This window comes from Nycticebus coucang, chromosome 2 (assembly GCF_027406575.1).
Source record: "Nycticebus coucang isolate mNycCou1 chromosome 2, mNycCou1.pri, whole genome shotgun sequence".
NCBI classification, from domain to species: Eukaryota; Metazoa; Chordata; class Mammalia; order Primates; family Lorisidae; genus Nycticebus; species Nycticebus coucang.
In genome coordinates, this window is record NC_069781.1 from 117434866 (window position 1) to 117447885 (window position 13020).

General features: G+C 55.6%; 1 protein-coding gene across 1 annotated transcript; it reads left to right on the forward strand.

Moving 5' to 3' along the window:
* Positions 1-2232: 2232 nt before the first annotated feature.
* Positions 2233-11565, forward strand: ADAMTSL5 (ADAMTS like 5). The gene is given in 14 exon segments (XM_053581271.1): positions 2233-2999; positions 3869-4199; positions 4868-4940; positions 5051-5142; positions 5369-5429; positions 5571-5679; positions 6874-7001; positions 7193-7304; positions 7881-7967; positions 8130-8293; positions 8404-8587; positions 8662-8733; positions 9017-9174; positions 9176-11565. Coding segments are annotated over 13 exon segments (1440 nt in total). The 5' UTR covers positions 2233-2999; positions 3869-4143; the 3' UTR covers positions 9320-11565.
* Positions 11566-13020: the final 1455 nt, after the last annotated feature.

The window sequence follows — 13020 nt, forward strand, 5'->3', positions numbered from 1 at the left end:
TAGCTCACAGCAACCTCCAACTCTTGGGCTTAAGCAAGTCTCTTGCCTCAGCCTCCCAAGTAGCTGGGACTACAAGTGTCTGCCACAATGCCCAGCTATTTGTTTGTTTGTTTGTTTTGTTTTCATTTGTTTGTTTAGCAGGTCCAGATTGAGTTCGAACCCACCAGCCCTGGAGCATGTGGCCCGTGCCCTAACCACTGAGTTACGGTGCCCAGTCAATCATGGCATTTCTTAATGCCTGGAGGCCATTAGAGCACTGAGGAAACAGGAGCCCAGCTGACCCAGGCTGACTGGGACCTGAGTCTCAGTTCCCCATCCTGTCCTGGCCCAGCCTTGTGGAGGGTATCTGGGGTGGAGCTCAGAGTGGGGGGAATGTAGCTGATCCCTAGACTGGGGTCCAGGCATGAGCAGGATGGGTGTGTGGTGATCTGGGCTGGGATGCTGGGAGCCTCTGACCCTTAGCTGCTGCCCCCTCTGCCTGCACCAGGTATCTGAGCTGACCTCCCAGCCTCCTTCTTGGAGAATTGAGTTATATCCACAGGACCATTTAGTAGAGACAGGATGGGGAACAAGAGGAGAAAGATCTGGAGTGTGGGGGATCAGGCTGCTGGGGACTCCACACTTTCACTATTGCTCACCATTCTGGCCATCCCACAAGTTATAGAGACCCCATGCAGGACACAGTGCTTTCTGTATGCCCTTTTTACCCTCAGGATTCAGCATCTGCTGTAGACACTCTATACAGCAGTGGTTCTCAACCTTCCTAATGCCACAGCCCTTTAATACAGTTCCTGTGGGTCGTAACCCACAGGTTGAGAACCGCTGCTCTACAGGATGCACTCTTTGTATGGCACAGTATCTATTGTATATACTCTCTGAAGGGCAGAGAAATACTACTGCATGTATTTCTACAAGATGTAATGCCTGTTGCATGCCCTTTCTGCAGGGCATAATGCCTGCTCCTTGCAGTGCACAGTGCTTTCTGTATACTGTTCCTGCAGGGCACAGTGCCTGCTGTTTGCACACCCTGCAGAGCAATGTGGACTGTGCCTCCGGGAATGGGGCCCATCAGAAGAGGATATGATTGTCCATTGGCCTCACTGCAGCTCCATCATCCTTCAGGGACACCAGGCTCACCTGGCTCTTGCTCTCTTACCACCCTGACCTCATCCACAATTTTAAACACCCAGTGTATGCCCATGACAACCACACAACCTATCTCCAACTACACTGCACTACTAAGACAGGTGGACTATGCCATCTCCTTGCACCCAGACACCTTTGTCTCCACCTCCACCCATCCAGATCCATCAGCACCTCCTGGTGACTCTGCTTCTAAACAGGGCTGGGACCCACCCACTACTCCCCATCCCGCCACACCTTGGTTCAGCTGCTGCCCCTCAGGACACTGCCCCTTACGATGCTATAGCCCCCACTCCTGTTCCTAGCTGGGGTAGCTTTTCCAAAACCAAAGCACTTCTCCCACCAGGGCTTAAACCCTTCCCATAGTGCCCATCCCCCCACCTCATCTTCACCCCACCCCCACCCAGTGCCTGGATCTCCTGCCCCTGTTGCAGCCTCAAGGCCTTTGCACATGCTGTTTCTGTCCTGACTTCCTTATGGCCTCACCTCCTCAATGACTGCCTTCCCACCCCCAACCCACCTCTCATGGGTTGGGATCAGAGATGGAAATATATCTTCCCAGGAGCTGCCTCTGCGGCTGGCCCAGGATGGACCGGGATGCACAACTTGAGGGCACAGCGTAGGTGCTCCAAAATGGTATTGGGTGGTCTTGCTCTAAGGTGCTTCTGGCTGGAGGGCAGACAGAGCTGGACCCGCAACCCTCAATTTCTCGGCCCCCACCCGGGCCAACACCCCGCCCCGGTGGTCAGCGCCGGGGACAGCTCAATGAGCTTTCTGGAAGAAGCGGCACTCCAGGGCTGGGGCAGAAGGGGTGTCCCCCGCTCCCCTCCCCCTCCTGCTCAGTGCTTTCAGGTTCTCAGCACCCGCCAGGGGGCGCCACAGGGCAACACTAGGGGACCATGAAGTCCAGATCTTGGGGCGCTCACTGCGTCCCCGCAAGGGAGGGACAGGGTGTGGGGGGGACCCTGGGGCAACCTGTGTGCCGCGGGTCTGCTCAAAGAGCCCAGTTCCAGCTAGAAGGTGCGCAGTGGAGACTCCTGTCGGCTCTACTGCTAGGATGGGGAAACTGAGGCCCAAGAGAATGGGGCGGGGCAGCGAGGAAGAGGAGCCTTCCCTTCTTGTGTTTGGCCCCAAAGCCGCAGCTGGCAACCCCGGGGCTGGGGTAGGAGGGCGGGAGGCAGGGTGGGGCGCGTCCTCCGGTGACAGCAGCTCCCGGGAATGCGCCAGCTGGGAGGGTCCCTCCGTCCCCCGCTCCTGGCCCCCGGGACTGAGCCTCTCCCCAGTGCGCTGGGGCCCTGCGTGGGGGGTGGCGGACCTGAGAAGGGGAACCTTGGGATCTGAGCCCAGGCGTGCGGGGGTTCCCACTGTAGGGCGACCGTGCGGGAGGAGGCCGTGACCCAGGACTGAGACCCCGGCGGGGACGCAATCTGGGCGTCCACGGGGATAGGGCAGAACCATGGACTCCCAGAACCAGTCTAAGGCAACTTCGATTCTCACACATTCCCAGGCCCTGAGCACGGCGCCAGGAATAGCAGCCCCGGTGTAGGGAGTGGGGGCGGTCAGTCCCTGCACCGCCCCCGCGGCTCGGGCTTCCCAAGGTCACCGGGACCCGGACGCCCGGACACTAGGCCGCAGCTCTGGGGGACCCGGGCTCTCGTGCGGCAGTCCCCTGCCTCAGATCCGCGCCCGCCGCTCCTCCTGACCTGGACCTAAGCGCGCCCTCAATCAGACTCCGAGGCACTTTTGGGAGGGGCCGTCCCAAGCTCCCCCCGCCCCGCACCTCGGGCCCCGCCGCTTCCGCTCTCCCTGGGGCCGCTCAGGGAGCCTGGACGTACTGCCTGGGCTCTAAGAAACTGGTAAGTCCCTCTTTCTGTCCTCCCGCTGTCCCTGGACGCGCTGTCCGCTCCTCCCCCTCCCTGGGCCCGGTCGGGCTGGGGTCGGAATGATGAGGGTAGCAACACTCGGGGTAGGAGTGAGCTCAGTCCCATTTCCACTGGGGGAAACTGAGACCCAGAAACGTGGCCTGCCCGGAGACCGCCAGACAGGGGTGCAGACAAAATGGGGAGTGGGGACCTTGTTCCCTGGAGAGGGCGCTTCGAGCCCCCCAGCTCCATCACCTGGGTCCCACCATATAAGCTGGGGCTCATGGTCGGGTGGAAGGATGTCAGAGGTGGAGCACTCCCTCCCTGTCTCAACTCTCCCGTGCAAACTTCTTCCTGACGCCTGACCCAGCCTGGGCTCTGGGTTCTGAGAGGGACGGAGATGCACCTAGGTGCACAGCTGCGCGCAGGCAGAGGAAGGGTCCAAACGCAGCTCCTTGGAGTGCCTGGAAACAGCTCAGCCCCCAGGCCCCTGATAGGGCCTGAGAACCAGGGAAACTATGTCTCTAGAGGGGCTGGGGTTCAGGTGGTCCTTCTCCCTGCCTGGTGCCCAAAATCCCGAAGACTGGAGAGCTTTGGGCTCAGCCTGACCCTTAGGCTCTTCTGGGAGCTGGGTGCCCTGGCCTGACCGGAAGAGACTCACAAGGCAGCTGTTCTCCTTCCCCTCCCGCTTGCTCCCTCCAGGCCATGGGCACAGTCACCAGGAGGGTGTTATGGCAAGTGACTGTATTCCTCCCCTGACAGATGGGGGAACTGAGGCCCAGGGAAGCAAGGTCTCCCCTTTTCCCCCAAGTTGTCTCCTCCTTCCCTGCAGCAGCCTCAGCCTGGGCCCTCTCCCTCCACAGGCAGCCTAGGCTCTCTGCTCTGTCCCACACCCTCTGCAGGTGAGGCCATGAAGTGCCACGGACTGGACCTGGGCCAGGTCACCCTTCCCTGCCCCACCCCCCATGTGGGGGCTTCCAATCCACAGGTCTGGGCACTGAGGAGGAGCCCTGGAGGCTGAAGGGTGCAGCTGAGAGGCCTCTGCCAGGACCAGGCTCCTGACCCAGCCCTCTTGGGCCACACCCTCTGAGTGTCTCATAGAATCATGGATTGAGTCCAGCTGGCCCCCACTTCACAGATGGGGAAACTGAGGCCTGGGAACACAGTGTGGCTGGCCTCTGGCCACACAGGAAGGTAGAAGTAATGCTGGTGGGGGCAGTGGTGAGGGACCCTGACTCTACGAGCCACTTGGGTACCATCCTTGAGTGATTCCTTCCATTATCAAACATTAAGCAAGTACTATACACATGATAAATAAGAAAATATACAACCATGGGCGGCGCCTGTGGCTCAGTGAGTAGGGCGCCGGCCCCATATGCCGAGGGTGGCGGGTTCAAACCCAACCCCGGCCAAACTGCAACAAAAAAATAGCCAGGCGTTGTGGCGGGCGCCTGTGGTCCCAGCTGCTTGGGAGGCTGAGGCAGGAGAATCGCGTAAGCCCAAGAGTTAGAGGTTGCTGTGAGTCGTGTGACGCCACGGCACTCTACCCGAGGGCGGTACAGTGAGACTCTGTCTCTACAAAAAAAAAAAAGAAAATATACAACCAAAAATAATTGCAGATAAGGTTTTGAGTTCTTCTCCTTATCAGGTTCTCTGTGCCTCCTATTTTTCTCACATGATCCAAAGGATCCTTCAACTTTCCTATAAGTGGGGGGCTCTATTATCAGCCCATTTTTCAGAGATAAGTGTGACTCAGAGAGTCACAAGATCACATGGCCAGTCAGGGCAGAGCTGGGGTTCAATTCTTGTCCTGCTGGCATTGGCCCCACTACATAGGCACCTCCCTCACTCTGTGCCCCCAGACCCTGGTTCTTCCAGAACTTCCTGCTTCTGCTATGGACCCTCCTGAACTGTGGTTTGGGGAACAGTGCTCAGGTAAGGGTGGAGCAGGAACTCAGGGGAGCAGATGGGAATGGGACCAGGTTAGTGGTATGGAGCCACCAGCTTTCCCTTCAGGCTGACCATGCCTCTCTCTCCCCAAGTAGGGTCCTGGCGAGTGGACTCCCTGGGGTTCTTGGAGTGGCTGTTCTAGCTCCTGTGGTAGGGGTGTCTCTGTTCGCAGCCGGCGTTGCATCCGGTGCGTGAGGAGTGGGGCTCAGGGCTCTGCTGAGTGAGCCCCCAGGGCCAAGAGGGGCCCAGCCCCTGGCCACACCCTCAGCCTGCCCACACATGCTCTGCCCTTTAATCCCACTGATCCCACTGGAATGCGGGTGGGGTTGGCGGGGGTGGAGGGTGGACCGGTCAGCTCTGGTAGGGGATCCCTGGGTGTTCTGACTGCTCTCTGGCCACCCTCCTTCCTGTAGGCTTCTCGGGCAAGAGCCATGTTGGGGCAACACACACGAGTACCGCCTCTGCCAGTTTCCAGTAAGCCCTGCCCACCTCCCAGGTTTTGGAGGCTGCCCTGAAGCTTCCCCAGTCATACCCCAAATACATCTACCACACTGTCAAGTTCTCTGGGCTTCCCAGGGCTTTCTTGGCCTCTGACCTACTTCTCTCTGTCCCCAGGACTGTCCCCCAGGGGCTGTGCCCTTCCGAGACCTACAGTGTGCTCTTTACAATGGTCACCCAGTCCTAGGCATGCAGAAGACCTACCAATGGGTGCCCTTCTATGGGGGTGAGTAGTCTGGACAACTGTGGTCAGGGTTGGTGAAGTGAACAATCAATTATTTGAACTTATTACTGGAAGGGAGAAGTGACTGCTAAGGGAGAAGAATGACTTGGAGTGTTGCACAGAAAAGGGAGAGGGGCTATTAGCCCTGGAGCTTTGAAGGATACATAGGAGTTGGTGAAGTAAAGGAGAAACAGCATGTGTTAGGCACCAAGCAGGGGTAGAGGGAAGCAGGGTCCATTCAGCATGGGGGTTGAACACCACGCTGAGGATTTACTTAGAGTTGCATCCAGAGGCCAACAGTTCTCAAACTTATCCTAGTAGCAAGAAATATTGCTGCACTGAGCTGAAAATAGCAAGTTGTATAACTGTGTGCCCAGGGCAGCACGCCTCCAGATTAAAGGGAGACAGGCAGTTTCAGATGCCACAGTGAAGGCAGACACAGAAAAGAAAAGCCTTGAATGGAGAAAATTCCATCCATCAAGCTCAGGGGTTCCCTCCCTCTTTCTCTCCTCTCCTCTCCTCTCTTTTCCTTTCCTTTTCTTTTCCCCATAAGAATTGGAGGAAACCTCCCACGGTTCCACCCCCACAGGGACAGCTGAAGATCCATTCCAGGGAGGGTATGTCAGACAGGTTCAGGAAGGTGAGAGCCAAAAGGATCTTGAGGATAAGTAGGGATCAGGGCTGTCCATCTGCAGGTGTGATCAGACAGTCCATTTTGCCCCACTTCCAGCCAGAAGGGGAAACTGAGGCCCGGGGGAGGCCAGCAACACAACTAGGTTAACAGGACTTGGTCAGTACTGGACTAACAGTATTTATTAGGTGCCTGCGAGGTGCATGGCACAAATGCTGAGTGAGTCTGCTTGCTCCTATATCCCAGAGCTTAGAACCATGTCTGAAAACAGTAGGTACTCAATAAGTGTGGAATGAATGAGTGAAGTATGGGTAATGATTAGGACTCCTAATATAAGATTAGATAATGAATAAATGCAGCCCCAGAATACTTGCCTGGGAGAGTCTCAGATTGCTGGAAGCAAAGCACAATTATGCCAGTCCTAGCCCTGCTTCAGCTTCAATGTGTGGCTTTGGCTTAATCTCTGGGCCTCATCTGTCTAAGGGGATGCCTACCTGAGGGAGCTTGATGGGGGAATCTGAAACTAGGATAGAGGTCCCCAGACCACTGATTCCTCCCCACCTCAGCGCCTAACCAGTGCGACCTCAACTGCCTGGCCGAAGGGCACGCCTTCTACCACAGCTTCGGCCGCGTCCTGGATGGCACCACCTGCAGCCCAGGTGACCAGGAGCTCTGCGTGGCTGGCCACTGCCTTGTAAGGATTCACCAGGCCCTGCCCCTCCCTAGGCTCCACCCTAGCCTCCTCCCTCCAGGCCCCGCCCTCCCACAGGCTCCACTCCAGCCCACGCTTCCAGGGAACCTCCCTCTTTGTCCAGGTTCCCCGCCTTTCCCCAGGGTCCACCCCTCCCAGAGTTTGTGACACACGCCTATCCTTCACCCCTTTAGAGCGTCGGCTGTGACGGGTTACTGGGCTCGGGAGCCCGTGAGGACCATTGTGGCCATTGTGGCGGGACCAACGACTCATGCCTCTTCGTGCAACGTGTTTTCCGTGATGCTGGTGACCGCCCGCTCTCACTTACTAAAGTCCAAGTGGCCCTTTAATAAGCCACTACCTGGAAGCGAAATCCTATGCTGATTGGGCAGTTTTGGCCCCGCTCCCTCTATCCTCATCCTGATTGGTCACTGCCAGATTGTCCCACCCTGCCCAGAACAGACAATCATTTTAACACTTTCCGTGCCTCACTTACGCTATAATAATCGCAAAGGTTGGGTGGCACCTGTGGCTCAGTGAGTAGGGCGCCGGCCCCGTATACCGAGGGTGACAGGTTCGAACCCAGCCCCAGCCAAAGTGCAACAAAAAAATAGCTAGGTGTTGTGGCGGGCACCTGTGGTCCCAGCTACTCGGGAGGCTGAGATCCCTAAGCCCAAAAGCTGGAGGTTGCTGTGAGCTGTGGAGCCACAGCACTCTACCAAGGGCGACAAAGTGAGACTCTGTCTCTAAAAAATATAATAATAATTGCAAAGGTTTACAGAGTGTTGCCTGGTACCCATGGCCCTGGCTAGCTGTCTTAACCACAGTATCTCATTTAATCATCAAGTTGGCATCCCAACACCCTACTACCCTCCTGCCCAGGTGCCTTCATCGGATACTGGAACGTGACCCTAATTCCTGCAGGCGCCAGACACATCCGCGTGGCCCATCAGAGCCACAACCACCTAGGTACCATGGTTTCTGAGCGGGGAGGAGACCTACTAGCTGCCTAGGTGCAGTTGTTGTCCCTGTGTATGGCTGGGGGTACTGAGGCCAGAGGACGGACCCCAGGGTGCACAGGATGGATGGTATATCCTCTTCCCACGAGCCTGCTCTGCCCCTCCTTTGCAGCACTAATGGGAAGCGATGGACACTACGTGCTCAATGGGAACTGGGCAGTCAGCCGGCCTGGGACCTACCAGGCGGTGGGCACCCACGTAGTCTACACTCGGGATGCAAGGCCAGAGGAGACATTGCATGTGGTGGGGCCCACCTCCCACGACCTGCTCCTGCAGGTGCTGTTAGGCATTTGAGAAACTCAGAGGGGAGCCAGCTGGAGTCAGAGGGGGGGAAAGCAGCTGTCAGACTCTGGAACACCTCCCTGAGCTCTGGCCTCTCACTCCAGGTCCTCCTGCAAGAGCCCAACCCTGGCATCGAGTTTGAGTTCTGGCTCCCTCGGGAGCTCTACGGTCCCTTCCAGGCTCAGGTGCAGGCCCTGGGCTTGCCCCTGCGGCAGCCACAGCCCCGGGAAGTAGTGCACCTCCCAACCCTCTCTACCATCCTGACTCGAACCCAGACCCTGGCCCCAGGTGAGGTGGGGAAGGCCGGGGTGGGGGCGAGCCTGAGCTGAAGCCCTGTGCCCCTCACAGCACCATCCCCACAGACCCTTGCCCACCCTGCCCTGATACCCGAGGCCGTGCCCACAGGCTACTCCACTACTGCAGCAGTGACTTCGGTGAGAATGCTGGCCCCACCTTCTCCCTGCCCCCGATTAACCTGTCCTGTCCTGCTGACCTCTGACCCTGATGTGACTCTACCTCAACCCCTTTCTTCTGACTCTAATCTGACTCTTTGATATGACCTCTAACCCCTCAATGATCCCAGACCTTATTGTGACCCCAGGGCTCCCTGAGATCCCATCCAGTTCTCAGTTCCCTTTTCCTGCAATTCATGGGGTGGGGGATATAGAGAGGTGCAAAGTGGATCATCCAGGTTCCTCGAGCCTGCCCTGCCCACAGTGTTCCAGGCCCGTGTGCTGGGCCGCCACCGCCAGAACCAGGAGACCCGCTATGAGGTGCGCGTGCAGCTTGTCTACAAGAACCACTCACCACTGCGGGTCCACGAGTATGTGTGGGCCCTGGGCCACTGCCCTTGCCCACTGCTAAGCCCCCACCGAGGAGTACCTGCTGGCTGTCCAGCGCCTGGTCAGCCCTGATGGCACACAAGACCGGCTACTGCTACCCCATGCTGGCTATGCCCGTCCCTGGAGCCCTGCTGAGGATAGCCGGGCACGCTTGGCTGCCCGGCACTGTCCTTTCTGAGCTCCAGGAGAAGCCCACTCAACATACAGCAAGAAAGACACACCTGATCATGGTCAGTTGAAGTCAATGTATTTCCTCTCACCCTGGCTTCCAGGGAGCTCAGAAATATCTCCCATCAGCACTGATGTGACTCCCCCTCATGCACACTTGTATTCGTCCACATGTAGCCAGATCCACAGTCATGAGCAGATAGGCATTGATGAGGACACACTGAAGAGACTTATTCTGGCTGCCAGGAAACTCATAGCTATTCTATACTCAGAATTTTTGAGTCTACATTTATTCTCCTTGCCTCATTCTCACTTAGAGACACTGTCATGAACAACATGACACCCTCCTGTCCTGAGTACTAGGAAGCTCATTACTGTTTAACTTCCTGACACACTGGGTTCTCCCCTCACTGCTTTCTCCTCCTCATATATTTAGAGACACTGTAACAAACACATAGCCCTTAGAAGACATGCCCAACCAGGCACTGTAATGTACCAATTTCTCCTTTTGCCCTGGCTACCAGGATCCTCAGAGATAATCTGGACAGTTCAGCATTTCTGGCCTGGTTTCTTCCAGTTGACACTGGTGTTCTTCATCTCCCTTTTTATTACTGTTTAATTAATTTTTATGAGCACTTAAAAAAAAGGGGGGCATTTTAGTCACATGCACTTGGCCACAGACTTGGGGATGGCTGGTAGACTCACGAGCACAATTGTATTCTCATAGCCTATACACACCTGGTCACATGAACCCCATCCCCTCCTCCTGGTTCAGTCATCACTTCCCCCAGCATGTCTGACCCTGAATAGGGATGAGGGAAGGTAGGGAACAAATAGGGCTTTTGTAGGTTTTAAGCCCCCTCCTCAGCTGAGAAGGCAAGTAAGAGCCACTGCTCTCTGCAGAGCCCCAACCTCATGTACCCTCTGGAGGCAGGAGGCAGATCTGGTCTGTGTGTGTATCTGTGGGAGTGTCTGTGGGGTGTCACATAGTTGCTCAGCAGATCCATTCCAGTGGGATGCTTTCAAAGACCTGTCCCTTCTTCCTCCTTACCCCTGGGCTGGGCTTATGCTGTCATTTGGGACAATCTGTCTTGCGTGGTAGCGTGGTTGTGATTTTCTGTGGAGTTCGGGGTACTTGGGGTCAGTAGACTGCCTGCAGGAGCCCACTGGTCCCAGCAGCAGCTAGAGGAGGAAAAGGGGAAAGGAGCACTAGCCGGGCAGCGGATGCAGAGGAGAGTCCCTCCCGCGGGAGTCAGCACAGAGTTGCGTGATGTCAGTGAACTCGGCCTTTGACCTGGCACGTGAACTCAAGCCAGGCCCTGCCCCTCTGTGGGCCTCAGTTTCCCCATTTGCGAGTGAGTGCCCTTTCTGTCCCTACTGGCTCTGACGATGGGAACTGCGCCCTTGCGGAATCCTTCGTCGGCCCCTTGGAGCACTTGCGCATTCCTGCGGCGAGTATTTACGGATCATCTATTGCGTGTCGGGGACCCAGCAGCGCCTGACCTGGGGGGAGCAGGCAGTCACTTCAGTTACGTGGTGCCGTCCATGGTTATCTGCGACAGGGGCTGCAGGCAGAGGGTCCCGGGAGCGTCCCACACCCACTACCAGCCAGGACAGGAGCAGGCTGGCTCTGTGGGGACATGCTGGTCCTGGGCGCCCCCTAGCGGCGGGATGGGGAAGAAAGGAGTTCACTGCACCCGGAGTTCTTGTAGGAGTTGGCGAGACTCCTGCAGGAGTGCCTTCTGCCAACTTCCCCGTGGACACTCGCCTTCCTCATCAGGTTTCCCACAGTAACAGTGGAGCACCCAGGCCTGTCTTCCTACCCAGACTCCTAGAGTGAGTCCCCAAGGCTGTCCCAGCTGAGGTCTGGGGAAATGTCAGGGGATGGAGGTGTCACGCCCTCTCTGCCACTAGAGCCCCGTGGGGCTGCCCGGCCACCTATCTCGAAGATGGTTGGGGGCGCCCATACTTTCAGGGTTCACTCTAGGCACGGACGCCAGGCTATGATCTGAAGCCTGAGATGTAGCACAAGGCAGAAAAGCCGAGAACAGGAGGCAGGAAGACCCAGGCAGCTGATGGTCCAGATGTGCCAAGCTGCCCTGCGGCCACCACCGCCAGGAGCGCCGTTTTCACCCCAAGATGATCCCAAGAAGAGCACCTTCCCCAACATCTTTCCTTAACCCTGGTGGGAATGACAAAACTGTTTCCAAAGAAAATCACGTAACTAATATCCGGCAATAAACACTGTTCTCCAGATTTGCTCTTTAGCTTTAAAAGCAAACGAACAATTTAAAGACAGAACACATTTCAATTCTAAAAGTTCTCTTGAGACCGGCGTGGTGGCTCATGCCTGTAATCCTAGTACTCTGGGAAGCAGAGGCAGGTGGATTGCCTGAATGCAGGAGTTCAAGACCAGCCTGAGCTAAAGTAAAACCCCCCCCTCCATCTCTAAAAATAGCCAGGTCTTGTGGTGGGTGCCTGTACTCCCAGCTACTTGGGAGGCTGAGGCAAGAGGATCACTTGAACCCAAGAGTTTGAGCTTCCTGTGAGCTATGATGTCACAGCACCCTACTGAGGGCAATAAAGTCAGACTCTGTCAAGTAAGGAGGAGGGGAGGGAGGGAGCAAGGTTGGTTCTCACATTCTACAAAAGAGGTCCATAGGAATGTACACATCCAGCTACCCAATGAAACTATCACCCTCTGTTTTCCTGGTTTACATTTTGAACAGTAATAAAAACTCCAAGTAGGCTCAGCGGCTGTAGCTCAGTGGCTAGGGTGCTAGCCACATACACTGGAGCTGGTGGTTTCAAACCCAGCCCAGACCAAAAACGGCAAAAAAAAAAAAAAAAAAAAAAATAGGCGGGCACCTGTAGTCCCAGCTACTTGGAGGCTGAGGCAAGAGAATAGAGAATAGAGAATTGCTTAAGCCCAACAGTTTGAGGTTTCTGTGAGCTGTGACGCCATGGCACTCTACCCAGGGTGACATAGTGAGACTCTGCTCACAAAAAATGCAGAAGTGAAACAAGTTTTTTTCATCTTTACAATCCCCAGATCTCGTTTTTTATTTGGAATTTGCTATATCCATTTGGTGGTATCCATATGGGTTAGAGGCACATATGTTGCCAATAGGGACCACAAATGATAGAAAACAGACAGGAACTCCCCAGAGGAAGCCCTTTCACTCATCCAGAACCAGGAATTCACTGAATTGACTTGCAACATTTATTAAAGAATAAATAACTAGAATGTGCAAGTCTGTAACTTGAAACCATGTTAACAAAACAAAGCAATCACACAATTGTTTCACTGGACTCAAAGAAGATTTTTGTCAGAGGGTAAGGGGAGTGTTTTTATCAACCACATTGCACTATTGCTAATGGTGATCATGGTAAGCTGATGAGATTTGGATGCTTTTACCATTATTTTTATTTAGTTTTCTCCAGACAACACATGGCCTTATTGTTGGGTGGTGCCTGCTGTTGTGTCTTCTGACCCTGTAGTACCCTCCTCAGGGGCTTGATCTGGGAGAGGACACTTGGCCAGTCAACCAGAGTCCACAGCTGAAGAGTTGGAAGGGAGGGGAGGCTGGTATAACTTTTGGAAAGCACTTTGGCTGTGTCTGTTACAGCTGACCATGTACTCACTGTAGTGGGTTGAATAGATACATCGAAGTGCTGACCCCTTAACCTGTGACTATGACCTTATTTAGT